General features: G+C 48.3%; 1 protein-coding gene across 4 annotated transcripts in view; it reads right to left on the bottom strand.

Annotated features, from left to right (window-relative positions):
- Positions 1–260: 260 nt before the first annotated feature.
- PLXNA4 (plexin A4) overlaps positions 261–26,392 on the bottom strand; it is a 609,453-nt gene continuing 583,321 nt past the window's right edge. For all 4 annotated transcript variants that reach the window (XM_081022606.1, XM_081022607.1, XM_081022608.1 and 1 more), the window contains 3 exons: positions 22,488–22,700; positions 4,772–4,922; positions 261–2,021 (listed from right to left, as the gene is read on the bottom strand). In XM_081022606.1, the coding sequence (XP_080878732.1) occupies positions 1,926–2,021; positions 4,772–4,922; positions 22,488–22,700 (460 nt within the window). In that variant the 3' untranslated portion in view covers positions 261–1,925. The remainder of the gene's footprint in view (positions 2,022–4,771; positions 4,923–22,487; positions 22,701–26,392) is intronic.

Genomic DNA, 26,392 nt, shown 5'->3' with positions numbered 1-26,392 from the left:
CATGTCACTGTGACACAGGTGACTTCTGCTTATATTTTGCTCACCTCCTATTTCAGGCAAAACGAATTTGTGTCGGTGCCAAAATGGAAATTCATTCAGATCGGAAACTCAAACACTGTTGAGTTTAACAATAGATGCTAATTTTGTCGGGATGCAAATTTCACCAATGAAACTCGGGTTTCTTTTTCTACTCTCCAAAGAGCACTGGAGAAAGACCCAAAATTGATGCTAAATATGTGTCATGATGACTCAGCACAGACTTAAAGAAAGCTGAAGCCTATTTATTTATTTATTTCAATGGTCTCCAGTACAGTGTATTGGATCCATCAAGCTTCAGCAGGCAGATGCCAACGCCAGAAGTGTGCGTTTTGATTCTGTACTTTGGAAATGTGTGAGGGGCTGTGTTTAAGTGTGCAAAAAGCTCTGGACCAGAATTTAGCTCCTGCTTTCCAAATTTGGGACATGGCCCAGTCAGGAGGGAAGCCTTTGATTTCAACAAGATAGCATGGCTGAATTCTGTCATTAAACTAAATGCAATGCAAAGTTGCTTTGCTCTGGTTGGAATGTGTGTACATGATTACATGAATGCATCAAACCAAAGAAGAAGAACATGCCGAATCAATCCAGTTCCAGTTGCAATTTTGCAGGCAAAAGCATTGCACAGGCTACACTGCCCCAGCCAATCATCCCTACAAATGATAAACACTCCCTCCTGTTTTTGAACATCCATTAGGTATGTTGCTACTACTAAAGAAAGAATAAATATGCTTAGGAGGGGCCCTCTTTTCTTACTGAACCCTATCCCAATCCTGGGGTGCAACCTCTTGTCATCTCCATAATGCTGGTACTTATTTCTGGGTTTAACTCTGTGCTGTGTCTAGAGAAAAGGCTTCTTGTTATTTCTTTTGTGCTCTATTGTTTGGGATGGTTAGCCAGAAAGATACAGAAAGTTGTGGCCTGGGATCGTACAGAAAAAGCGAGGAAGGGGACTTCCGGTTGCAATGGCGAGAGTGCCTCACTGCACAATGTGAAGCAGCGCTGGTTTAGGAAGGGATATAAATGCCCCCACTGAGATGCATCTGAAGCAAAAAGAGAAGAGACAGGTACAGTTTCAGGGAAAGAAAGGTGTGTGCTTGTATGTGGCTGCCTTTTAGTTTTACAGTCAGTGGGGCACAGGTTGAAAATGAGGATGACCCATAAAAACAAAAAGGAGATGAATGCATGAAATTTGTGGAGTGGGGAATAGGTGGTTTCCCTTCCTTCTCCACCCAATCCCAGAAGAGCAGCTGACAACACGGTTAGCTCACAGGGCACAGGGACCCCTCTGCCAGGCCAGTCCCAAGGAGGGGGGTAAAAGTCACTGGGTTCCTCCCCATAGGATGAAGACTGGGGTACGGCAGCACTGCTGAGTGGGAGGGAAAAACCAAGTTCGTTCCCACTCTGCCAGGGTCTCCAGAGACAAGAGAGCAAAAGTCCTGCCTTGGCGCAGCTTCAAAATAACACTGAGTTTAGTTTCCCACTCCACGGTTCCGAGCCCGCAGGGAGCCAGTAAAAGCAGCATCGACAGAGGCGAACCAGGGCGGTCCGCTCTGTTAGTTAACGGATGATATGACGATATGCTCCAGGGAGAAGGCAGAAGGGGGGGTGGGAAATCTGTGGACGAGGGAGCTCCACCTGTATGGTCCCCGCACTAAGGGATCCCTCCGCAGAGACGTCCCTCAAGTCCTTGAGGCCTAGTTCCTTGGCGTCCATAGGTTTGGCGGGCGAGCCTTAGAGGAGTCGAGAGCTGTTTCCGGTGACTCCGCTCGACGGCCAATCAGAAACTTGCACTTGGTAAAGAGGATGTTTTTGACTGAGGCACGGCTTGGTTTTGTTTGTATGTTTGTTTCAAATCCCTCCCAGGGAGTCCCCTGGTAGGGCAGTTCTCAGCTGTCTATGCTCATGAGGGTTATAACTTGTTCAAGTTTGTAGGCCAGCTTTTGCTTCCCGGCCTGGTCATCTTGATCAAGGGCTCCAAGGATCTGTGGAAAAGGAAAGAGAGGCAGAAGAGAGATGTCATAATGGTTGAAGCTGGTCATGTCAAATGTGTTACGGAAATTACGGGGCGGGGGCACACCTTTAAAGTTGTTAAACGTTACAAATATTATGCATCAGTATATCCTTTCGACTTGGCAGCTCAGGGAAGTTACCTAGCTTTAGGTAAAGGTAAAGGGAACCCTGACCATTAGGTCCAGTCGTGGCCGACTCTGGGGTTGTGGCGCTCATCTCGCTTTATTGGCCGAGGGAGCCGGCGTACAGCTTCCAGGTCATGTGGCCAGCATGACTAAGCCACTTCTGGCGAAACAGAGCAGCGCACGGAAACGCCGTTTACCTTCCCGCCAGAGCGGTACCTATTTATCTGCTTGCACTTTGATGTGCTTTCGAACTGCTAGTTGGGCAGGAGCAGGGACCGAGCGACAGGAGCTCACCCCGTCACGGGGATTTGAACCGCCGACCTTCTGATCAGCAAGTCCTAGGCTCTGTGGTTTAACCCACAGCACCACCCATGTCCCTACCTAGCTTTAACAATCATATAAAATCAACTCCTTTGCCAGTTTCCTCCATTCCAACACCATTTTGCCCTTGAAAAATAGGGACTCCAGGAAGTGCCCAGAGGTGACAATTGCTGAGCTGGTTGTTGACCAAGGAAAGCCTAATCCCATCACCAGACTTGCCAAGGGGTCCAGACATGCAAAGGAAGTTCTATTGTACTTTGGGTGGTGGGACTTCAGAGGTGTTTGCCTATGCTAATCTTATACCTGGGTCTTGCCCTGACATGTCTGCTTATGCTAATATTGTACCAAGGACTTGTCTGGACATGTTTGACAAGGCTGAACTAGTGTAACCCCTGTCTACCCCTCCTCTTTTGTGACATGTCAGTGATGTAGCAATGATGCAGCAATGATGCTGTACGAACTGTAATCTGGGATATGGTGGGAAAGTTTTAAAAGTCCTTGTCACCCCATTCCCAGGGTTCAAAAGACCAATAAACGTTGGTCTACAGCTATTTGCTCCGGCTGGTGGCTGGACTCCTTCCTTTATTCCTCAGGGACCCGCGGGCTCTGCCCGACCAGCTGGGTGACTGAGCAGCCTCCCACCTAGATTTTTCTGTAGCAAACGAAATTCACAACCTTCCACCTCTGAAGCAGGAGAACAATCAAGCCAGGCATGAGCTGGGGCATTGCTATAACGCAGGGATGGGTAACCTGTTGCCTCCAGGTGTAGTTGGACTCCAACTCCCATCATGCCCAGCAGCATGGCCAAGTGGCGCCAACTTGGGCCCCGGAATGTGGATTCCCAGCCTGGCGTCGTGGACTGGGGCACATGCACGCTCTGGTGCCGCAGAGGCGACTGGGTTGGGGCCTGTGCCCCCACTGTGGAGCCTTTTTGGGGGCCTGCTGCAGCCACGGAAGTGCAAATCTGCATTATTTCCGCCATTTTAAAAAGCATTTTTGCAGATCAGATGCTGCTGTTTCTAGCCAAGGAACTATGCCGAGCACTGAAGTCTTCCCCCTGTCTGTCCATCTACTGGAAATCTTACTCAGCAACATTCCTGACTTCTGAGATTTCAAGAGGCGAGGAAATCTTTGGAGCCAGAAAGGTTAACATTTTGCTTTAAACAACAATGAAAAGCTGAGGTTCTCAGGAAGTTGGACTCTGCAGCCAGTACCACGTTCCATTTTAAATTTCTCTGTGCTTATGGGGAACTGCAGCAAACACACGCAGTGTTGCTTGAAATGCCACATTACATGGCCAATACCTTAAAAATGTCCTGGGAAAAATGGGACATCCTTCCCCCCCCCTTGAGAGGCCATTTTGGGCGCTATGATCTTGTGCAATTTTGCGCTGAGGTCTTGCCTCGAAAAAGCGCATTTTCAGGGACAAGATCTTGCGCGGTGCCCCAAAACACTCGTCTTTTGGGCTCCATAATCTCGCATGGGTCATGGGACTCACACGGGAGCATGACCAGGAAGGCTCTCATCCCAGTTTTGGGACTTAACTTGTTGGAGGGTCTCTCCCTACCCCAATTCAGGGATGGAGAACCTGCAGCCATCCAGATGTTGTAGCTGCCATCAGCCCCAGCCAGCATGACCAATCAGCAGGGATGGTGGGAACTGCCATTTGACAAGATCTAGAGCGCCCACAGATTCCCCATCACTGCAATAACTTAAAGGTCTGCTGTCAGACATGGGAGTTTTAGGCATATACATTATTCACAGTAGACATTGCATGAAATAAAATGTGTTCTGGAGGTCTGAGGCTGCTGGCCTTTCAACCCACAAGCCATGGGGCACCGTGAAAAATCCAAAGGCACGGCAAGTTCGATTCAGTTCACGTTTAAAGCTGAATTTGTCAGAATTGTACCTTCTGAAACAATATGCGGACTGGAATACATCCAGCCTTCAGAATTCACGCTTATTCGAATTCTGCGATGCAGTTTCCCAACAATGTTTACATAGATGCATATATTGGGAGGAAAATGTGTGTAAGAAACAGTTTGCAAAAATGTGAATGCTGGTCAAAACTGCACACCAAAAGTTGCTTATTGGGGGGCAGGGGGGAAATCACATAAAAATGCTAGAAGAATTTTCAAGAGGAATTTTTAAAATTAAATAAAAATTGCAGAAATGTAAAAAATTAGTTAAAATTAGAACCAAAATCGACAGATCCTTCTGCCCCTCGTGGCAGCCGTGATCTGGTTCTTCTCCTCCCTGCCCCCAGCCCATCTCACCTCTTCGTTGTACTTGCCCACGTAGGAGTAGATCTCCGAGAGCGAGCTCATTGTGTTGAATTCATTCATGTGCATGCGGGATTGCTCAGCCAGGTAGGCATTCATGTCCTGGTCGCTGATAGCTGGCATCTTGCCGATATCTGAGTAGTACCTGGTGGGGATCAGAGAGGCCATTTAAGTGTTGTGTCGGAGTGAGTTCTACCAACAAACCAATTCCAATTGACAAGAACTAGAGACGGGGCCTTCTTAGCGCTGGCCCCATGACCGTGGAACTCATTCCCCGGGGAGATCTGCCAAACTCCCTTTTCAGGCGCACTCTGCAGACCTTCTTGTTTTGAAAAGGTTTTTTTTAAAAAAACCTTGCTTTAGTGAACAATTGTTTTCAGTGGCTGCCGCTAGAGGGGAATTGCTTACTATACAGTCGTACCTTGGTTCTCAAATATAAACCGTTCTGGAAGTCTGTTCGATTCCTGAAACTGTTCGAATACCGAAATACGGCATCCTATTGGCTGCAGGAGCTTCCTGCACTTGAGCAGAAACCACATTGGACGTTCGGATTCCCAAAAATGTTTGAAACCCGGAACACCTACTTTTGGGTTTTCGGCGTTCAGCGGCGAAAACGTACGAGTACCAAAGCCTTCAAGAACCAAGGTACGGCTGTACTGAGTTTGCCTTCTTTTTAACTGCATTTATGTCAACAGAATTCCCGTTACAGTGCCGGTTTAATATTTCAAGTCACTTTGCAAAGGCTTGTTGTTTTGAAACGTAGTTGTGAATTCTAACAAATAAAAATAAAGGACAGATTTACATACTGTCTCTGCAACACTGTGACCTGGTAGCTCTGAGACGGAGGTGGGGTCAGAACTCTGAAAGCCCAGAATCCAGAAATCCTTCCACAATTGCATTTCTGTTCTTTAAGCTAATAGACCAGCTGCCACTGCTAACTGGACTTCAGGCTCCAGCAATCAATACCAGCGACTCTGAATTTGAAAACAGCACCATCCAGGTCTAGGGCTCAGAAATGGCTTCCTAGAGCCCAAGCACAGTCCTGGCACAGTCCCATATGCAGTGCAAAATGTTTGCGTACGGCAAGAGGCTGTCACTTTAAGGCAGTTGCTATTTTGGATGCCCTCCTTCCCTCCCTCCCTCCTCTCCACCCCCAAAGTATGGCAGGCCTTCGAGGACAAGATTTGCGGAAGGTAATCAGTCACTGTCACCGGCAGCTGTGCTCCGCTGTCAACTGGTTAATTAGGCTCCGTCATTTACATTTTTAATTTCTTCAATTTGACATTTCGCGCGCAGTGCACCCCCACACAGTGGCGCGCACACACACATGCCCGGAAAAGGCCCCTAACGCCAGCGCCGCCGCGATTTTATAATTAGGGGAAACGGAGAAGGAGAAGGAGCCAAAATAGCTGACAGGTGCCTCGTCGATGGCGCCGCAGCCACCTGCTGAGTTCAGCAACCAAATCTCCTGGGGCATAAGGGGGAAGGAATCGGGTGCCAGCATTGCAAAGAGCGGGGATGCAGGAAAGGCAAGGGAGACCTCTTTAATCTGGGCTGCCGCAGTAAAGGGAAGATGGAGCTGGAGGCAGCGGGAAACCAAGTTCTGGGGGAGTTAAGAGCAGCGGTGGCTGGTGTGGTTAAGAGTGTCCTACTAGGACAGGCTTCATCAACCTTGGCCCTCCAGATGTTTTGAGACTACAATTCCCATCATCCCTGACCAGTGGTCCTGCTAGCTAGGGATCATGGGAGTTGTAGGCCAAAAACATCTGGAGGGCTGAGGTTGAGGAAGCCTGTACTAGGACCTGGGAGAGGCAGGGTTCAGATAACCCCCACTCAGCCAAGAAGCTCACTAGGTAATCTTGGGGGATAGCCACTGACTCTCAGCCTAACCTATGTCACAGGTTCATGTAGGTAGCAGTGTTGGTCTGACACAGTCAAAATTTATATACAAAATAAAAAAATTGTCCAATAGCACCTGAAAGGTAAAGGTCCTGACTGTTAGGTCCAGTCGCGAATGACTCTGGGGTTGTGGCGCTCATCTCGCTCTATAAGCCAAGGGAGCCAGTGTTTGTCTGCAGACAGCTTCTGGGTCATGTGTCCAGCATGACTAAGCCGCTTCTGGTGAACCAGAGCAGCGCATGGAAACACCGTTTACCTTCCCGCCAGAGTGGTACCTATTTATCTACTTGCACTTTGACATGCTTTTGAACTGCTAGGTGGGCCGGAGTTGGGACCGAGCAACGGGAGCTCACCTCGTCACGGGGATTTGAACTGCCGACCTTCCGATCAGCAAGCCCAAGAGCCTTGGTGGTTTAGACCACAATGTCACCCATGCTCCTTCACGTATAAAGGGTCAAGTAATATTATGAGAGAGTGAGAAAAACGTCTCCCTGTCTACATTTCTCTACACTATGCTTGATCTGATACATCCTCCTTACTTATCATTATTTTTAAAACAAACTAAAAAGTCCCAGATATTTCAACCTTTCTTTGTAGGGGAATTTTTCCAGCCCCTTGATCTGTGCCGATGCTGTGGAATTGGACAATGAACCTAATCCAGCTCTCATCTCCAGCCCTGCCTGTTGGATGTCGTTCCCTCTGACTGGTCATGCCAACAGAGGGTCCAATTCGTATTTACCTAGTGAGACCCCAAACTGCCCTGAACCAAGTGAATGAGCACTGCTGTCGATGCCCACGGATGCCAACATAGACATTTTGTGTCGGGCAGAGAATCAAAGGGCCTTGTCAAGATCCAGCCCCGCAGGCGGAAATCGGGCACATGCCCAGAATGAATGCCCTCTCCGCCGCCCAACAGCTGCGCCCGGCAGTGCCTGAATGACGGCAGCCAAGGAGAAAGCAGCTGAGGCCACGGGTGCCAGCGAAACAACAGAGCATCCATTTGAGCTCAGTCCCACTTTCCTCTGAGTTTGCTGAAGTTTTCCAGCTGCTCATCAAGCAGACGAGCAAGTGAGAGTGAACTCAGCGCATGCCGGAAACTGAACCCAAGAGCAGCTGGTGTGTGGTTCTAGGCAACGGGGAGATGGATTTATAGTTCCCGAAAGGAGTCTGCAGAAAGGCAGTCACGCTCTTTATAAATATTTCATGCGTGCCCTCCCGCAGAGCTGGGGAGGAGAGCAGGCGCTGGGATTACGCTTGGCGAAAAACAAAAAGAGACGATGACACACTTTTTCTGGGGGAGAAATGATGGAATACGCTTTTGGGCAGCGGTTCCCAAAGTTGGCAGTACCCGCCTCTGGAGTGGGTGGGATTACCTAGGGGGTGTTAAGAGGCAAGGGGTGGCAGGGTGCTGGTGCTGGGGGTGCAAATGGCTAGATCGAGTTCATCAGCTTTGCTGACTTAGTTCAGCTACCGTATTTTTCGCTCTATAAGATGCACCAGACCATAAGACGCACCTAGTTTTTGGAGGAGGAAAACAAGAAAAAAAATATTCTGAATCCCAGAAGCCAGAACAGCAAGAGGGATCTGGTTTCTGGGATAGCCTCTTACTGTCCTGGCTTATGGGATAGCCGCACACAGCTTCTCTCGGGCAGGGGGATGAAGGCTCCCCCTGCCTGGAAGAGGCTGCGTGCGACTAAGGCAGAAGGCTCCCCCAAGAGCCACGCTCCCTTTAAAGAGCATGCGGAGCACAGCCCTTCTCACTCCTTGAGGAAAAGCCCCCAAGAGCAGTACACACAATCCAAGCGGCTCTTTAAAGGGAGCGCTGAGCAGAGCCTCCCGCCTGCATTCGCTCCATAAGACGCGCACACATTTCCCCTTACTTTTTAGGAGGGGGAAAGTGCATCTTATAGAGCGAAAAATGCAGTAAATAGTTTCAATCGGATTTTGAATAAAAGTGCAATTAATTGTTATCATTTTCAATTTTGTTGTTTTGTTATCTTCCCTAGTGGGCCATGCAAACTGCTTTTCTGAATGATGCTTGGGATAGCAAAGCCCTGTTATCCTCGTGGTGAAGGAAGAAAGCTGGACTCACGTAAGAGGAAGAACATCTGCCATCCGCCATCAAGCACAGTAGCTCATCATGCTAATCATTGGGCTCACCAAGACCTCCATTGCCTTGACCCTCTTTTGCACCATGATCCCCTTGACTTCCTCCTCCTCTGGCCCCACCCTTCCCTTCCAGCTGGGTTTCTGGCCCCACCCCATCTACTGACTGCTTCCCCCAGGTCCTAAGGCCTGCCCTGTTCTCCCTGATTACTTTCAATCCTGTCCCACACTAACCCCAGAAAACCATCCATGTTCTGGAGGTGAAGGAGAGGGCACAATGCGCCAAACACTCTCTCGTGGGGTCAGCGAACCGGAGGTTAATCTGAGGTGCAATGATTACTAATTGATCAATCAATCAATCTTTATTACAGTCCAGAAACCCAACAAATCGTTACAAAGCAATGCAGAATTCAGACAGCCTACCTCCAGGTTAAACAAGCATTTTGTTCCGACTTAAAGATAGGGATCATTGGTTCTTGCAACCACCGATAAAAACTTCGCCACTGCTAATGTTCTAGCGTTTGTCCGAATTGATTATGGCTAATTGCTGACCTGTCAAGTGATCATGTGTCAGGGGCTGGCTGGATGCAGAGGAGGGGTGGGAGGTCACAGCCCGGGAACCCCCAGAGAAGGAAAGCTCAGAGCCAGGGGATTGGTGGTGGGGCACCAAGGAGAGGTTGGAGGGAGAAGACTGGGAAGAGGGGCTAGATACTGAAAGGGCAACAGGGTTTAGTGAGCAGGAAGAGTCTGTGACAGGGAGCAGTAAAAACTCTGAGGCTGAAGCAGAGGGGGTGGTCAAGGAACTGCTAAAGATTCTAGGAAGTCTCCCCCTCCCCCCTAGTCTCTGTGAACTTGCTGAGTAGAGCAGAACAGAGGTCAGAGATTCACAGACACAGTTTGAGACTGCTTCGGAAAAATCCGGGAGAGGAGGAGCCTTAGGGGGGGTTGAAAAGCAGAGACTTTCAGTCCTGGGTATAATAATAATAATAATAATAATAATAATAATAATAATAATAATAATATTTGTACCCCGCCCATCTGGCTGGGTTTCTCCAGCCACTCTGGGCGGCTTCCAACAAAGATTAAAAACACATTAAAATGTCAGACATTAAAAACTTCCCTGAACAGGGCTGCCTTCAGATGTCTTCTAAATGTCAGGTAGTTGTTTTTCTCTTTGACATCTGGTGGGAGGGCGTTCCACAGGGCGGGCGCCACTACCGAGAAGGCCCTCTGCCTGGTTCCCTGTAGCTTTGTTTCTCACAATGAGGGAACCACCAGAAGGCCCTCAGCGCTGGACCTCAGCGTCTGGGCAGAACGATGGGGGTGGAGACACTCCTTCAGGTCTACTGGACCGAGGCCATTTAGGGCTTTAAACCGTTTTGGGGATTTCTGCATAGGGGCAAGATCTACTGGGAAGAGTTACTGAGGCCACTAAGAAGAGTTGTATAAATCAAGAGTTAACTTCGCTGCCAACAGAGATCTGCTTTCTTTATTACCGAATCCATCCTTGACATCCTGTGCAAAAGAGTAGCGATTCAGAGCCTAGGCTATGAGCCATTTAAAGGCGGCTGCAGTGAGCCCTCGCAGAGGTGTGCTGCATCTTAGATGGGACTCCTGTATTGCAGGGGGTCAGACCAGATGACCTTTGGGGTCCCTTGTAACTACAGTTCTGTGATTCTATGTCAGACTCTAGCAGCCCCCCATCAGCTTCGCTCCCCGTTCTCGTCGCCTCTTCCCCTGTCACAGCCCAGGTGCTCCTGTGCGGCTGGGTGACAGCCAGACAGAGGCAGCACTTGTGAAGCACTCCAGATATCAGGTTTGAACGTTGTGCGGGACGGAATGACAGTTTAATTTGCAGAGCTATGGCTCTTGGTGCCTGTTCCCCGTCGGAGGAGCGGAGACACCTCTATTACGCCAGACCTGTCACCCATCTTCAAGAGAAGGAGGGGTTAGGGAAAGTGTTGGTGGATCTGACAGATCCAGTGTCTGCTTTTGTCTAATTGACTCTCCCTGCTTCTCTCTGGCTCCTGAAGGCCTGGTAAGCTGCAGTCAAGGACCTCCAGCAGACTCGGTTGGTACATGTGCCGTTCTGCGCACTTGCGTGTAATACGCCAGCATCCTGAAGGAGGCAGCAAACAATACAATGGAACCCTGAACTATACCTCAAACACGCACTTCTGTGTTAATAATAATAATAATAATAATAATAATAATAATAATAATAATTTACTATTTATACCCCGCCCATCTGGCTGGGTCTCCCCAGCCACTCTGGGCGGCTCCCAAGAGAATGTGTTAAAAACAATACAGCATCAAATATTTAAAACTTTCCTAAACAGGGCTGCCTTCAGATGTCTTTTAAAGATAAGATAGCTGCTTATTTCCTTCACATCTGAAGGGACGGCATTCCACACGGCAGGCGCCACTACCAAGAAGGCCCTCTGCCTGGTTCCCTGTGGCCTCACGTCTTGCAATGAGGGAACTGCCAGAAGGCCCTCGGTGCTGGATCTCAGTGTCCGGGCTGAATGATGGGGGTGGAGATGCTCCTTCAGGTATACAGGACTGAGGCTGTTTACAGCTTTAAAACACCAACACTTTGAATTGTGCTCGGAAACGTACTGGGAGCCAATGTAGGTCTTTCAGGACTGGTGTTATGTGGTCTCGGCGGCCACTCCCAGTCACCAGTCTAGCTGCCGCATTCTGGATTAATTGCAGTTTCCGGGTCACCTTCAAAGGTAGCCCCACATAGAGCGCATTGCAGTAGTCCAAGCGGGAGATAACTAGAGCATGCACCAATCTGGCAAGACAGTCTGCCCCTCTTTTCTCAAAGGCCTTTTCTCTCCTCTTCCTGCTGCTTTGACACCTGTCCACTTTGAGATTTGGATCTGGGTTCAAATCTGTCGCAGCAAATCACACAGTCAAAGTTGGAGTTAACTCTTGATTAGCAAGGACACAATCTTCTTGAGTTTCGGGTCTAACGATCACAGCAGCCCATTCCCTGCACATCTTACTCCACGACATCAGTCACTGAGACTAAATGTTCCCACTTCCCCCGGTCATCTATGCCTCCTCCTCTCCAGGCCTCCTTCCAAGCAATTGAAGACTACACCTGTGTGCCTGCCTTTGCTCCTCCCGCTTCATGCCTCTCCTGGTGCTGGAAATCAGAGGGGGAGGTTATCCCAGCAGGAGCGGGAGACCCTTCACCATCCAGACTCATCTCTGCCCCTTAATCTCCCTCGCCTGCTTCAGCTTCTGCCTCTGATTCTCGACTTATCTCTGCCGCAGACTCTTCCAAGTATTTGTAACGATAGTTTTTAAAAAAATGTTTTTAGCTGTTCTTATTTTGAACCCTTGAGTCCCTGTCAGGGGAAAAGATGGGGTATCATCATCATCATCACGATGACTTGGTTAACTGCATCACTGGAATTGCATGCAAAGGAAGGGGAAATCCCCTACTTCCTAAAAATGGGGGGAGACCATTAATGATACCATGAAGTTCTGATGCATTCTAGGAAGCTGTTTTTTTCAGCAGACATTCCAGGAAGCCATGGGTTAGCAGTGGTGGGGACAGGATCGGGGTGGTTGTTGTTGTTGTATTGCCTTGGTTTTTACTCCCTTTCCACCAGGGGTGACAACTTGAATAAAATATTTTGGGGGCCCAAGTAAGCCCCACCCTGCACAATCGATCACATGATTGTTTCATCACATGTCTGTATTTACATTCCAACACTGTTGGAAGTCATGGGAGCGGAAGTTTCTTTTGCACTGTTCCGTTCTGTTGTGCTTTCGTATTCCCGTCTCTCCAGGGAAGAAGAGAGAGACAGCCATGTTTTCTTTTGTCCTGTTTTGTAGATTAGTACTCACACCTCCAGCCTAGCTCTGCTGTTGTTGTTGACTCTGCTTAGTCAATGTGTGCTCACGTCTTGGAGACATGAGTCATAGCAGCACGTTGGGGAAGAAGATTGATGGATCTCCCAAGCAGCACGCAGAAGAGAGTAACGGGCTAGCACGTATATATGTTGTTTTGCCTGGATGCCTGCCCTGCCTACTGGTCAGAACCCCGACAGCACACACACACCATTTGAATGGGAATGCCCATCAACTTTGTGGGGACCTGGCCCCCTCAAATATTTTATTTTGGGGGCCAAAGCCCCCACAGCCCCTAGGAGTTGGCTCCTATGCTCTCCACAGTCATTTTAAGACAGGCAGACTAATGCCAGTGTACTGGAAGAAGCAAGGATCACCAATGTTGAAGCAATGATTCTTCAACATCAACTTTGTTGGACTGGTCATGTTGTGTGGATGCCTGATGATCGTCTTCCAAAGCAACTACTCTATTCCGAACTTAAAAATGGAAAGCGTAATGCTGGTGGTCAACAAAAGAGTTTTAAATATTGTCTCAAGGCAAATCTTTAAAAATGTAGTATAAACACCGACAACTGGGAAACACTGGCCTGCGAGCGCTCCAGTTGGAGAACAGCCTTTACCAAAGGTGTCATGGGCTTTGAAGACGCTCGAACTCAGGATGAAAGGGAGAAACGTGCTAAGAGGAAGGCACGCTTGGCAAATCCACACTGTGATCAACTCCTGTCCGGAAACCTATGTCCCCACTGTGGAAGGACATGTGGATCCAGAAATGGCCTCCACAGTCAATTATGGACTCTCTATTAAGACCGTGTTCGTGGAAGACAATCTTACTCAGCTACGAGTGAACACCAAAGAAGAAGACGACAATCATTTGTCAGTTTGTCAAAAGGCAAAAGAGCAACTGCATTAGTGATCATCTCATTCCACTCTGCAGTTTTCTAGGGTGGTTTCGCTTTTCGCTGTGGCATGGAGCTCATTGTCCTGTGGGGTGACTTTAATGTGCTGCCGGTGCTCAGAATGCCTGCTCATTAATAATAATTTAGCGTATGATAAGCTTGTAATGAGTCCATGTGTTGCAGGCAGCAGTCGCAATTAAGGGGAAGACATAATTATGCAACCGCCTCCCCCTGCTCAGGTGTGGAGGGGTTTGGACCTTCCTTTGGCATCAGAGGCTCATGGGAGGCATTAGGCCAGAGGCCGGGAGGGTCTTCCCCTTTCGGCATGATGTAGCATAAAGGTTTGCCAAGGTGGGATTGGACTACTGCAATGCGCTCTATGTGGGGCTACCTTTGAAGGTGACTCGGAAACTCGGAAGGTGACTCGGAAATCCAGAATGTGGCAGCTAGACTGGTGACTGGGAGTGGCTGCCGAGACCGCATAACACTGGTCTTGAAAGATCTTCATTGGCTCCACGTATGTTTCCGAGCACAATTCAAAGTGTTGGTGCTGACCTTTAGAGCCCTCAACGGCCTCAGTCCTGTATATCTGAAGGAGTGTCTCCACCCCCATCGTTCAGCCCAGACACTGAGATCCAGTGCCGAGGGCCTTCTGGCGGTTCCCTGGCTGTGAGAAGCCAAGTTACAGGGAACCAGGCAGAGGGCCTTCTTGGTAGTGGTGCCTGCCCTGTGGAACGCCCTCCCAGCAGATGTCAAGGCAATAAACAACTATTTTACTTTTAAAAGACAACTGAAGGCAGCCCTGTTTAGGGAAGTTTTAAATGTCTGATGCTGTATTGTATTTTAGTGTTCAAGCAAAACGAATGGCAATGGATAACTGGAGTAATTAAATAATCCCCAACAGACAGGCCTAGCTTCAGATAAAAAGGAAGTCACTTGTATTCCCAGGATCAAGGTAACTGATGTTAGAGGCATGGAAGAAAGAAGCTGCCTCTTGCACAGAGAGAGGAGAAAGAGAAAGAGAAAGAGACTCATGCATTGTCCGTCAGTAGGCAAGACCAGGACATTTTCAGAAGGAATGACGCACACTTGTTCCCAAAGCAGATGTTTCTCTTGCCAAATATGGGATATTTGAACTGTTCCTTTCTTCCCTCTTCATATGGAAGTGTAAGCATCTCACTTTATATTGCTTTATATACGCTCTCAGAACAGATTCTCCTTTTCTCCCTAACTTGATGTTTCCCTCTGTCCAATGTCCCCTCTGTCCTCCACTTTTCCTGAGATAAATCCTTGCCCCTTCTTCTCTGGCCCATCACAATCTGTTCATGCATCTCATCTCACATATACTTTTCCTTCAAAGCATTTTTCAACATTTTTTTTTTCCTGGTAAGACATAGACAATTGCTTTCTTGTTTCTGCTTACTTTGTATTTTTCTAAGTTGTTTGCAGTTGCGTTTTGACATTATTGTTACAGCTGTAAATCACTGCCCGGAAAGTAGCAGGCACATTTTTTATTATAAATAAATTTTTAAAATCTTATATCTTAGATTGCACAAACTCTAATCTGGAAGAATGAAACAAAGAAATATGCCACCTCATATTAAGTCAGGACATTGGTCCAGTTTACTCAATATTATCTACATCAGGTAGATGTGGGACCACTGAGCCTCTTGGGCTTGCCGATCAGAAGGTCGGCAGTTCGAATCCCCGCGACGGGGTGAGCTCCCATTGCTTGGTCCTGCTCCTGCCAACCTAGCAGTTCGAAAGCATGTCAAAGTGTAAGTAGATAAATAGGTACCCCTCTGGCGGGAAGGTAAACGGCGTTTCCGTGCGCTGCTCTGGTTCGCCAGAAGAGGCTTAGTCATGCTGGTCACATGACCTGGAAGCTGTACGCCAGCTCCCTCGGCCAGTAAAGTGAGATGAGCGCTGCAACCCCAGAGTCGGCCACGACTGGACCTAATGGTCAGGGTTCCCTTTACCTTTACCTTACACCTGTAATTAAGTATTTTTTAAAATCAATGATGTGATTGTAGGTAACACAGCTGACATCATTTGTAATTAGGTCCTCGGCGTGTACATGGAACTGGGCACAAACGATGACATCACCTCCATTTCCCAGGCTTGTGGTGCCTCTCTGTGTGTCCAAAAAATATGAGTGACAGCTTAACGTTCTGGCTTCACTCTCCCTTCCTTACGTACCTTCCTTTCACGCTGTTCCTTGTTGCATGGAAATGCTTTATTGCTTGTGACAAATGCAATTAAGCTGCACTGATCAAGTTCTAAGTAGTGTTGCGGATTTGGCAGCAGGGAGAGGAACCAAAGGTCAGCCGCAGCCCCCTTCTCTCTCAGCTCTGCCACATCACTGCATGTTAACAAGCCGGTCCCTCTTGGAAGATCTGCTCTTCCCTAGGGCTCTGGGATAGCTCATCAAACGCTGCCAAAGTCACAGGATTTGCCAACTCCAAAGAGGAGGCTTTGACACCAAAGGGGCTTCAAAAGGAGAGGAAGAAGAAATGGGTCCAGTCCGGTGGCTCCAGGGCTAATTTGCGCTGTCCTTCTCTGAAACCAAAGAGCTGAGGTCAGCCTTGGATCTTGGCTCCTCTGATCTCACTTCAGAGACAGAGGAAGGGACCTCAAGCGCCAAGAGGCGCGATGAATAAAAGATGGCTGAAGGTGTCCTTGACCTCTGTAGAATGTCTGCTGTTACAAAGTTGTGTCTGGGGTGGCACAAAAGTTTAGCATGTGGGCAATCAGCTCCCATGTCCCTTAAGATGCCTAAGTTTTATATTATCCCATACAAACTTGCCTTTGGAAGGAAGGACCTTAACTTAATGGGAGGACATCCACCCACTGAGCATTGAAAGAATGCTGTCTGAAACCTTCAAGAGCCACAGTCAGTATGGACAGCACTGAGCTACATGGACCAATGGTCTGATTTGGTATAAGACAGCTTCCTATTGTCAGACTGTCTTGGGAGACAATGGAGGAGTACACTTTGAGGGGTGGTCAAACTGTTGGAGAGTTATAGCACCTGCTGTGCCTGTAGAGACCAATATGGGAGAGACATGTTTTGTTGCAGCTGGGGCAGACGAAGGTGTCCGGTTTTGCTGCTGCACATGCACCATGGCATTTCTTCTCTCTGCGGTCCTGCCAGCCGTTATTCCTCCTTTGGCCACTACTGTGGATGCATGACTTGACTGCCTGTCTCCAGGCACTGCAGTCATCTGCAAGGGATTCCTGTTGTGGGCTTCCCAGAGGTATCTGTTTGGCTCCTCTGAGAACAGGATGTTGGACAAGATGGACCACTGGCCTGATCCAGCAGAGCACTTCATACATTCTTAATATCTTTGTTTTCAAGGGCAGGTGGCACATCCCCAGGCCAAATGCAGCCCTCTTGCTCTTGGTCATCAGGACTCTCCCCGAGCCAAACCCTGTGTGCTGGGCCCGGGGGTAACTTGTGAAACGCGGTCCAGGACCAAACCAGAATCCGGAGGTTCCGCTAGGAGTCAGTCCGACAGGGCCAAAGAAGGACACGAGGCAGGAAACCAGGCAAGGACAGGTACAGGATCTCAGGCAGGATGTAGCATAAAGCAATGTTGCTCCTGCAACCTGGGGCGGGGTTCGACAGCCTTTTATCTTTGTCGGGGTAGCAGCTGATCCTGATCCCCCAGTGACTCACCTCCCTGTTTTGCCTGAAGGTGAGCACTCCTCCTGCGAGTACTCAGGTCTCTCCTTCTCTCTGCAGCTCAGGATACATTGGTGCGTTACTAGACCCAGGGGCTGCCTCAGCCTCTCCTGACCCAACTGGTAGTGGAGCAGCTGTAAGTGATGGCCCAGCTGGAGGCAACGAGGTCATCCCCACATCTGGAGCCAGGGCAGGCTCAGGCTCCTGACTCGGTCCAGCTGGTGTTTGTTGCAGAGGAACCTGTGCAGACTGGAACTCTTCAGGACCAGGCCAGACTTGGTTCAGATGATGCCTGAGGCAAAGGATCCGGTGCAGACTGAGACTCCTCTGGTTCCGAGTCCCAGGCCATCACACCCTGTTTGTCACAGGCCACCCTTCCCACTGGCCCCAATCCTTTTCTTCAAGTGCTTTGCCTGGTCAAAATGTATCCTTGAATTGTAGTAATGGCTCCACCCATCATTGGCATGTGTGTCCATCTCCAGAAGGTTGCCCATGGAGGGAATTGTGCTGCAAAAAAGGTCCCATCCCTGTTTTAGTGCCTGTTTGCTCACTATTTCCAGAGGAGAAATCTCAAACCAGTAAGTCTTGGGCAATTGCATGCCACACTCCCCACTGTGGGAAGAAAGCAAGGGGTGGGCTATACTCATCATCATCATCATCATCATCATCGACTTTTATTGCGCTAGCCATAGGCCATGGCATCATTCAGAAAAATAACAAAAGGAAGGGAGGAAGACCTTTAATTGCCTACAGCCACCCAATCTTAAACAACTCCTCACCCACAATAATACAACAACCAGACTTAACATGGACACTGGTACCAGAGCCTGCAATAAACCCAGATGCCAACTTTGCTGCCACATACACCCAGACAACACCATCACTGGCCCCAACAACATCAAACATACCATCTCAGGACTATTTAATTGCTCATCTTCTAACATTGTGTATGCCATCAAATGCCAACAGTGCCCTTCATCTCCCTATATTGGACAAACAGGCCCAACCCTACGCCAAAGGATAAATGGACATAAATCTGATATCAGGAATCACTAGACAGAGAAACCAGCAGGAGAACACTTCAATCTCCCAGGACATTCTATACAAGATCTCAAAGTAGCTGTCTTATTATAAAAGAATTTCAGAAATAGACTGGAAAGAGAAGTTGCTGAATTGCAACTTATTACCAAACTTAAAACCATGGAGAGACCTGGTCTGAATAGAGACATTGGATTCTTATCTCATTATACATGATATAGCTATTTTTAGCTATCTCACCCCTTGCTTTTTCCTGTAAGACCAATTGCAGTTGTTAACAGTAGTCAACATGTTTACCACACCTATCAGCCAATCACCCATTCCCACCACCCTTCTGAGTAATACCCCTCCTACCCTCTCACTATTTATAAGGGTCTGGTGACTTCTGTTTCAGTGTATCTGAAGAAGTGTGCATGCACACGAAAGCTCATACCAATAACAAACTTAGTTGGTCTCTAAGGTACGACTGGAAGGATTTTTTTAATTTTGTTTCAACAAAAGGAAAAACAGCAATAACCATAAAAATCACCAGGCACCACACATACAATATAAACCATGGTCACAACTGCTAAGATTGTTTGTTGCATAAAATAGAATAGCAGAAGATTCTCTAGTGGGTGGACCATACTGCACATGGTATCTCCTTGGGCCTCACCCTGCTCCAAAGAACAAGAGCTTTCAGTCATGGATCCAGAGATGAAAGGTTGTAGCTAGTGCTAGTCCTTCTCAGACTAGACCCACTGAAGTTGCAGGACATGACTAACTTAGGTACATCCAGAGTTTGCTCTGAGTAGAACTTGGCTGAATACAAACCAAAACATTGAAATCAGGGGGAGGAAGCTCAAGACCCCCAAGCTGCTATATCTAGCTCTCAGGACTCTCTTCGCACTCCTCATTGGACCTTCGCTGCATCCCTTCCCTGTTTATTTTGCCTGGATCGAACATGCCTCTTGCTCATTTAGATGGAGCAAGCTGTGTGTGAATGTATGTAGAAACCAGCCAACTGTACAGAGGCGAGTTTTGCATTAATTCCTCCACCCCCTTTGCCTCTGGCCTCACCTGCCACTGGTCTGCGGCTCAGAAGGTTGCCCAAAAGGGAACACAGGGAACCTGAAAAAAAGGTCCCCCATGTCTGATTTAAGTAAGCACAGCAAAGCAACCATATGACCTACTTATGGCTTTCATTGCCATGCTGAAGGGAATGTGCCTGAAGTTTTGTCCCAGAATATAGAACTAGAGAAATACTTAAGATGTGTTGCTGTTGCTGCTGCTGAGCATTCCTATCCCGTTAGAATGCACTTTACATTTCGCTGCAGTTTTTCAAAAGAAAAATGCAAGCCTATTAGGCTCCACCGGCCTCTTTTGTCCCTGATTTTGCTGGCACAACCACTGCCCAAGGGGGGAGGCCCTCGCAGGTTAAGTAGCAGGCGCTGCACTGCTACCTTTGTCCGTTACAATACAAATTCTTAAATTCTCTCCTGTGTGCAGAAAGTGCTGCCTGCTCCTTTCCTGGGCGCAGGCAAACTCATTTGCCGGTGGGAGGAGGCCCAAGGCAGCTAAAGACTTCCATGTTGTAGTCAATATTAAAGGCAATTCTTCTCAGCCCAGCAGCCCCGCTGGGTTCCGATTTGACCAGATAATTATTTTTAGGAGCGGCCGGAGACATCGATTTCTGCAAAGGCGGTTTCTTAGCAACCGAGGGGCCTCTCTAGAGCTACCTTGCTTAATTATGGCCTAGTTTTCATACTGCACCCAAGTTCTTCTTCTTCTAAGTACCAGAGGGAAACAAGCATAGGGAAAGAGGCAGAAGTGGTTCACAGCTGAGTTTGCAAACTCAGGTTACATTCACCTGAACAAAGGCAAACAGCATTTGTTACTTCTGCAGGGGTTACCTAGAACCGAAAGTATGTCACAGATTTTTTTATCATTCCACAAGAGCAAATAATTGTCCTTAACAAACCTATCCAAGATACTTTTAATGGTGAGGGGTGTTTTTTTTGGTGGGGAGGGTTTGCTAGGGAAATCCTTGTCCTCCCCTCCCTTCGGAAACATGGATTTGGATTTGATACCCCGCTTTATCACTACCCGAAGGAGTCTCAAAGCGGCTAACATTCTCCTTTCCCTTCCTCCCCCACAACAAACACTCTGTGAGGTGAGTGGGGCTGAGAGACTTCAAAGAAGTGTGACTGGCCCAAGGTCACCCAGCAGCTGCATGTGGAGGAGTGGGGAAGCGAACCCAGTTCACCAGAATCGAGTCCACTGCTCTTAACCACTACACCACACATACAATAATTAACAAGCAGTTTATATTTTATAGTCTTTTGGATTCAGTCATCTGGTTGCAAGCAAAAATCAGCATCTCTCCACATTTAGAGTTGGCTACTCTAAACCCTCCCCCTTCCGTCTCCAGCAACATCCTGGGTGCCCACAGGAAGTTCCGCCTCCTCTTGCATTCTATGTTCTCTAATACAGACGGACCTCCTAGTTCTTGGGGAGGGAGGGTTCCCCACACTCTCTAATGACATCTCTGCTGGCTGTTCCCTCCCTCCTGTTTCGCTTTCCATTATCTCATAACTAGGCAACTCCTGTCAAAGCTACTCAGTGTCTGGGTTGCTCTCTACTCCTGAAACCGCTGGAAATGGGGGGGGGGATCTCCCCCCTCCTCTTCAAAGAGGAGCTGATCTGTCTGAGAATGCATTCCCCAATCCTCTGATTCAGACCATTCCCTGACATAGCTTTTCCTCATCATGGAGTCAGTCCAGCCCCAGGATCACTTTGGTGGAGGAGACTAACCTGGCCCTCGCCTCCTGTGCTGGGAGCCCCTTCCTTTCATTTCTGAAGCAAAGCTGGTGGCAGAAGTGAGGCGAAGCTGACAGATGCCCATTTCTCTTCCCTCTCCTTAAGCACAGGGCACCATTGCATCTGCTAAGAGCTGTGAGCTAGGAAATCCTTCATTCAATTCCACCTAATCTCAGGCATGAACCCACTAGATGGACTTAAGTACCCTCTCAGGCTTAGCCCCTCCTCCACAGCATGGGGGATAATAAACGATACCGGCCTATAACATTTGGGGCTGTTGCAAGGATTATCGAGATAACTTATCTGGAGCACACCAAAGATTCAAAAGTATTATTACTGCCCAATGAAATCGCACAATGCTATTATAGCGTTCCGCTCTGCCCTGCAAATTTGCTGTGGGGAGGTGCCAGCTGATGCGTACATATGCTCCATCCACTACTTCTGATATATAAGGGGAGGGCTTTGCTGAAAGGGGAGCAAGGCGAAACGCTTGGCTGATAGCAACAGATCACTTTCCCTTCCTGCAATTTCCTGGGGCTGGGACTATTGTACTCAATAGTCCTCTCCGCTATGAATTTGTCTAATCCTCTTTTAAAGCCGTCTAGGTTGGTGACCATCACTCCAGAGGAGCTAATAATAATAGCCCTGAGGAGATAATAATAATAATAATAATAATAATAATAATAATAATAATAATTAATAATTTACTATTTATACCCCACCCATCTGCCTAGGTTTCCCCAGCCACTCTGGGCAGCTCCCAACAGAATACTAATAATAAAAATGTGATAGAACATCAAACATTAAAAGCTTCCCTAAACAGGGCTGCTTTCAGATGTCTTCTAAAAGACTGGTAGCTATTTTTCTCTGTGACATCTGGTGAGAGGGCGTTCCACAGGGCGGGTGCCACTACTGAGAAGGCCCTCTGCCTGGTTCCCTGTAACTTGGCTTCTCGCAGTGAGGGAACCGCCAGAAGGCCCTCGGCACTGGACCTCAGTGTCCGGGCTGAATGATGGGGGTGGAGATGCTCCTTCAGATATACTGGACCGAGGCCGTTTAGGGCTTTAAAGATCAGCACCAACACTTTGATTTGTGCTCGGAAACATACTGGGAGCCAATGTAGGTCTGTAAATTTATAACATCACCATCAACTGGGGCAACCCAGTCAGGTGGGCAGGGTACCAACAAACAAATAATGGTCATGTCCTTCAGAAACCATCTTAGCCAATGATCACCATGACATCACTGAATTCCGAAAATTAATTTATGCAGAAACATACATTTTTCTAACTGAACCTATTACTAACCTCTTACATAGCAGGGCATTGGACTAGATGACCTTGAGGGGTCTCTTCCAGCTCTACAATTCTATGACCGGACAGCCCTGAGTTCTAGTGTTGCAAGAAAGGGTGGGACATACCTTTCCACCCAGTTCTTGTAGCTGGGGATATCCTTGGCATAGAGGAGCTTATTCGAGGGGGAATCCTTGCCCAAGCGGTGCTCTGAGGTCGAACAGGAGTCCATGAAGGTTTGTGCTACCACCGAGAGGCAAGCGTCGGTGATGCTGTTCTTGTGGATGTCGAAGACAAACTGCGGGTTCTTGATCATGTTCACCCAAAACCTTAGCGGCAAGCTTCGGGAAAGAAAGAGGGAAGGAAGGAAGGAAGGAAGAGGAATTTGTTTACTTCCCGCTGTATACGTTCACCTTGTAAAACACTTTCGAGTGTTAACAAAAAGTCTTCAGCCAACGGAATTGCAACCGTTTGCTTTAATTAGAAATTCAAACTTCTTACAAAGAACTGTTGCAGCTTAAACTGCTGGCAGGAAGTCTGAATCCCTTCAGAGGATAGAGGTATCTAGTCTCTGATTATTCTCCTTATTCTCTTACTTGAGGCTTATCCACAATTCCTCTTGCCCTGATGTTCCCCACTTGTTCCCAAGAGTTTTCCTTGGGGAAGGAGTGGGGCAAGGGGAAAACTGATCAGATCCATGCCCAGAAAGCCCAGGTCAAGAGGAAAACCACATGGACCCATGCTTTCTAGCATGGGACAAGTGAAGGTGTAGACGAACCTTATGTTAATCTACCAGAACCACACTTGAAAGCCTCATGATGACCTCATTCACTTGCATTGTGACCTCATTCACTTGCAAGAATGGCCTGGTGTTCTGGAAGGTTACATCACTGCTCCCGCTCTGAAAAAGAGTCCCGGAGCTGTGCTACTACACCACTGCTCCCAGCTTAGGCACAACCATACATTATAAGCACAAGCCATGGGGTTCCCAGTCTCATATTGTCCTCTTAAGGCAAATGCATGGGGAGATTTGTAGGGAGAGAAACTACAAATGGGAGGGACAGTGGAGGAGTGAGGGGTGGATTTGCAGCCCTGAAGTGGCCTCTCCAGGGTGCAAGCCTGGGCAGTGTGTATGGAGGTCCTGGACTGCCCAGACAACAAGACCCTGCTCTCAGCCTTGCTGATGTGGTCCAAAGGAAAACAAAGGGATATATTTGGCACCAAGGTAAAGGGAGCCCTGACCATTAGGTCCAGCCGTGACCGACTCTGGGGTTGCAGCGCTCACCTCGCTTTACTGGCCAAGGGAGCCAGCGTACAGCTTCCGGGTCATGTGGCCAGCATGACTAAGCCGCTTCTGGCAAGCCAGAGCAGGGCACGGAAACGCCGTTTACCTTCCCGCCGGAGTGTTACTTATTTATCTACTTGCACTTTGACGTGCTTTCGAACTGCTAGGTTGGCAGGAGCAGGGACAGAGAAACAGGAGCTCACCCCGTTGCGGGGATTCGAACTGCCAACCTTCTGATTGGCAAGTCCTAGGCTCTGTGGTTTAACCCACAGCACCACCCGCATCCCATTGGCACCAACCTGATGGATATTAATGGTGGGCTGTTAAGCAGAGTCTCCTTGGCTGGTCTGAAAGATGCCCCTTCACAAGCCGTTCAAGGCTTTGAAGATGATCAACACCAGCATTTTTAGTTAGCCCACAAATGGACTATCAGCTAGTGAAATTCTTTAAGAGGTTACCATTTCCCTAGCCCAGATTTCACCATTCTGGTATTCTCCAAATGCCCTGGACCACAATTCCTATCAGTTCCAATCAGCCTTAACTGGCTGAAGGTGCTCTGTGGCATGGAAGCCACTTGTGCACGACTGGCAGAGTGCACTAGTGAGCAGACATGGGGAATACTGCATGAGTAAATTGAAAATTGCAATACAAAATAAAAATGTGGGGATTCTTGCAAATGACCACAGTGTCTGGAGACAGACAGTCAGTTCATGCATCCATAGTAGTGATCAGAGAAGATATGACCTCTGGACGGAGCACAGAAAGAAGAACTGGGCGCTTTCATCTGCCCCAGCTGCAAGAAAACATGTTTCTCCTGTAGGGATCTCTGCAGTCATAGCAAGCGCTCTAACTCTGCAATGGCTTGACTTTACCCTCCAATGGTGCACACTTCCAACAGAAGCCAGCTAGGACATTTTCTGGATGAACAGTTGCCTGCCAAACTTCACACCTACAGAACATTTTGTTGCAAGTTCTTAGCTCAGCAGCAAGCAAGCAAGTATAAAAATGCATTGAAAGCCCATATTTTGAGGAAGCACGTTTAGAAATGTGCATTTAGATGCGCATTCAAATGCTAAAACAGCTCGTTGTCTGGCTGTAATGGGATAATCCCCATGTATGCAGCCCTGAGCTGCCATGAAACGAGATGCTGATGATAATTATATCAGAGTAATATTGAATTACATAAAAAGAACAATGGCGCTGCTCCTTTGCCAGCCTTGTAGTCAATGCACCCCATTTGAAGCTAAACAGGAATGATGACTGCTTCAAAATTTCTTCCTGTTCCAAACCTGTCCAGCTACCTTCAAAGGACCCACGTCCTCCATATGTAAGAACCGTGTTTGATACATGATCCATGAACTGCCAGATAACACGATTCTTTCCCTAACAAAATCCTGGCTATTTCTGTCGATTGCACTTGAATCCTGACTTATTACCGAATCTTCCTTGAGTCGAGGGAATTCTCCCAGCATCTGGTAGCAGAAGATATGTAGAGCAGTGGCTTGGAAGAATGAAGCCAAGGGAAGCCAACTTGGAATCATTTGAATCTGACTGAGAAGAGAGATCATTTTTCCCCTCGTTTCTCAAGCCGCCCCACCTTCTTCTCCCCCCCCCCCTTAAATAAACCTCCTGCTCATTTAGTCTGAGTGGCTTCAATCAGACTTAGATTAGTGCCACAGATGATGTTAATAATATGCTAATGTTTCATTAGCTGAAAGCTTCTTTGGTTGCCTGGAGTTTCTCTTGTTTATTTATTTATTTTTGTGTGTACAATGCCGACAGCCTGCCAGTCAGCATGGAGGAGATGCTTCAGAGCGCCTCTGGCTCACTTGCCTGCATCTCAAGACATGCCAGTGTCTTTCGGATTGTTGCAGAGAAGGTTGCGACACTTCCTAGCAGACTGGCACAGTGAGAAAGGGAGCCTCCCTCTCTGCTGATCTTTGCGTGCGGCTCCTGTTCCATGGAAAGCCACTTCCACCCAACAGAGGAGGTGGGGTTGTGGGCTTCACGGGCCCCCGCACGATTGGGGGGATTCCCGGCCGCATCACCCCCTGGCCAGCCAATTGGCTGGCTCTGGGGGCGTGGCCTGCCCTATTTAAGGCAGGACGTGGCTGGGGATCTCCCTCTTTGCTGCCTGCCAGCTGTTCCGGTTTTCCCCACCCTCTAAGTTCCTTGACCTTGCTATGGACCTTGGTTGGTCGCTGTTGAGGGGCCTGGTAGGAATCTTTGCACTTGGCAAATTGGTTTTCGTCTACCTCGTAGCAAATCGTCACAACTTTCTTGGTATTGGCGGTTAGGCATTGGTATAGTTCTGTAGATGGAAGAGGGGACGTAGCGCCATCGCCTGCCCCGCATGTTGAAGGGTAGTCTGATAAAGGATTCTGGGGGGCGTGGCCCTGTCCGAAGCCTGGGGAGGTGAGGGCCTAAGGCACGCCCCCAATTGGTGACCCCAGGGGAGTTCCTAGTTGATGTGCATCAAGCCCTCCCCCTACTGGTGGTTAACCCTTCCCGGACTTTAAGTAGATGGGCTGAAGTTGGATATAGTTGGTTAGGACCAATGCCTAAGCCAATACCGCTCATCACCTGTAACCAATAAAGTTGGTTACAGGTGATGTAACCAAATGGCCTTATTTAGCCCATTAACCTTAATAATTGTGTCATTATTTCCACTGGGGGGGGGGGACTTGCCACGCAATATAGCAGCAGCCTAGAGCTGGGGTCCACAAAGAGGCAGCTGTGGGCTCCATC

Source organism: Podarcis pityusensis (genome assembly GCF_964106645.2).
Source record: "Podarcis pityusensis genome assembly, chromosome: 10".
Taxonomy (NCBI): Eukaryota; Metazoa; Chordata; class Lepidosauria; order Squamata; family Lacertidae; genus Podarcis; species Podarcis pityusensis.
This window is presented reverse-complemented; position numbering and strand designations above follow the sequence as displayed.